The following is a 1999-nucleotide window of genomic DNA, read 5'->3' as shown; positions in this document are numbered from 1 at the left end:
GATAGATATAGATATCTAGATATAGATAGATATATATATATATATATATATATAGATATATCTATATCTCCTAATAAGGGTGCTGATGATCATTAATGCTTTCCCACTCTCATCTCTCTTTCTCTCCTTCCATTGTTTCCTTTCTTCCGTCTCCAGATCTTCTCTCTGGGCTACTGTCCGACAGGCGAGTGGCTGGCTGTGGGAATGGAGAGCAGTAACGTGGAAGTCCTGCACGTCTCCAAACCTGACAAGTACCAGCTGCACCTTCACGAGAGCTGCGTTCTTTCTCTCAAGTTCGCCTACTGCGGTATGTACACACCCACACACACACCCCCACTATAGACTATATTGACTATAAAAGCAGTACAAATCTCCTGCTTCTCATTATTCAGGAACTGTTTCTTCCTTTTCACCTCTCCCGTTCTTATAAAAGCAGCACCTCCTCTCCGGCTTCTCCATATCTCACCTCCCCTGAGGCTTTATCTTTTGATGCCTGTGTGTGTTTCGTCCTGTAGGTAAATGGTTTGTGAGCACAGGCAAAGATAACCTCCTGAATGCGTGGCGGACACCTTATGGATCCAGCATATTCCAGGTAGGCCATAAAACACTTCGGCTTTCTGCAAATGCAAGTTCTTTTTGTCAAGAATGTTTCTTTTTTCCTGCTTTTTCTTTTGTTTATATACTAGAGGGTTATTTTGGGATACAAATCCATCAGTTTTCACTTGAATAACACCCTTTTTTTTCTGCATCACTATTTGTACAAAACCATGATTCACTGACTATTTGTAGCTAACATGGCTTCCTCTCTGTCTCTGTGCTCAGTCTAAGGAGTCTTCGTCGGTTCTCAGCTGTGATATCTCCCCCGACGACCAGTTCATCGTCACCGGCTCCGGGGACAAGAAGGCCACAGTCTACGAAGTCATCTACTGAACTCTGATTGGCTGGGGGGAAAAAAACTAATAATCAGGGGGCGGGTCCAAGGCTCCCTCCTGCACCAATGACTGTACAGAGCGTCGGTGGCATGGAAAACAAGAGACACTCAACTCCTACTTTGTTGTTTTGTTTACGTTTGTGAAAGAAATAAGAGAGAAAGAGAAGCAAGGGGGCACAAAGTCACATCTCTGGAAAAAAAACAAACTTTGAACTTTGTTTAATGCTCTGAGAACGCTGGTTAGTCTATAGCTGCGCAATTGTGGATTCCTCCAAAGAACTTTTGTTTATGTTCCTTTTTTTTCCCTTTTTTAACAAAATAAAACCTCTGTAGTGAACAAGAAATTAGCAAAAAAAACTTATTTTTTTAGCCTTTGAATTTTTCGCAAACAGTTGGCCGGCATCAAGTGGAAAAAGACAGAGATGTGGGACTGAGGAAGTGTGGAAAGGTGGGGCTGGAAACTCTTAATGGAAAAATACGGTCCATATTCTGTGCTGTGTTTAAAAAAAAATAAATAAAAAAAAAAAAGGAAAAAAGGTCCCAGTCTGGGTCAGCTTGGCCCGGTTTGGCCTGGTCCAGTCCAGCTCAGTCTGCAGCACGTGGCTGCTCCTCGGGGCAGCAGATGCATGGCAGATGGCAGGATGGTGTGCTGTGAAGTTCCAGCTTTTTTTCTTTCTCCTGGTTAAGTTTCAGCAGCAACATGATTGTATCATCTCCAGTACATACATGACAGAACAGTGTCTTTGTTCCTTTTCATTAGAGTTTTGTTTTCTTTATAAAAGAACAAAGCCAGGCTTATTCTGGAAATGTTTTTTGGGAAACCAGCCTGGAACAGAAAACCACAACCCAGAGGACAGAAAACTGAAGGCGTTTCTAACAGCTCACAACAGGTACTCTCCAAGTTTCGGGGATGTGGCCTCTGCTACATTGTCATCCTCAACATTAAATGTTTTTTTTTCTATTGTATTTGTTAGGGCACATATAGGCAGACAGGTATTTTCACAACTGCATCATAAACCTTGAACCTTGCTATATATGGACATGTAAATAAAGTTCTCTAAAGGCAAA

General features: G+C 42.0%; 1 protein-coding gene across 1 annotated transcript in view; it reads left to right on the top strand.

Annotated features, from left to right (window-relative positions):
• tle2a (TLE family member 2, transcriptional corepressor a) overlaps positions 1 to 1999 on the top strand; it is a 36790-nt gene extending 34791 nt beyond the window's left edge. The window contains exons 15-17 of the mRNA XM_035653656.1: positions 157 to 307; positions 516 to 592; positions 823 to 1999. Coding sequence (XP_035509549.1) covers positions 157 to 307; positions 516 to 592; positions 823 to 930 — 336 coding nt within the window. The 3' untranslated portion in view covers positions 931 to 1999. The remainder of the gene's footprint in view (positions 1 to 156; positions 308 to 515; positions 593 to 822) is intronic.

This window comes from Morone saxatilis, unplaced genomic scaffold (genome assembly GCF_004916995.1).
Source record: "Morone saxatilis isolate NCDOM2014 unplaced genomic scaffold, NCSU_SB_2.0 Contig12, whole genome shotgun sequence".
Classification (NCBI taxonomy): Eukaryota; Metazoa; Chordata; class Actinopteri; family Moronidae; genus Morone; species Morone saxatilis.
This window is presented reverse-complemented; position numbering and strand designations above follow the sequence as displayed.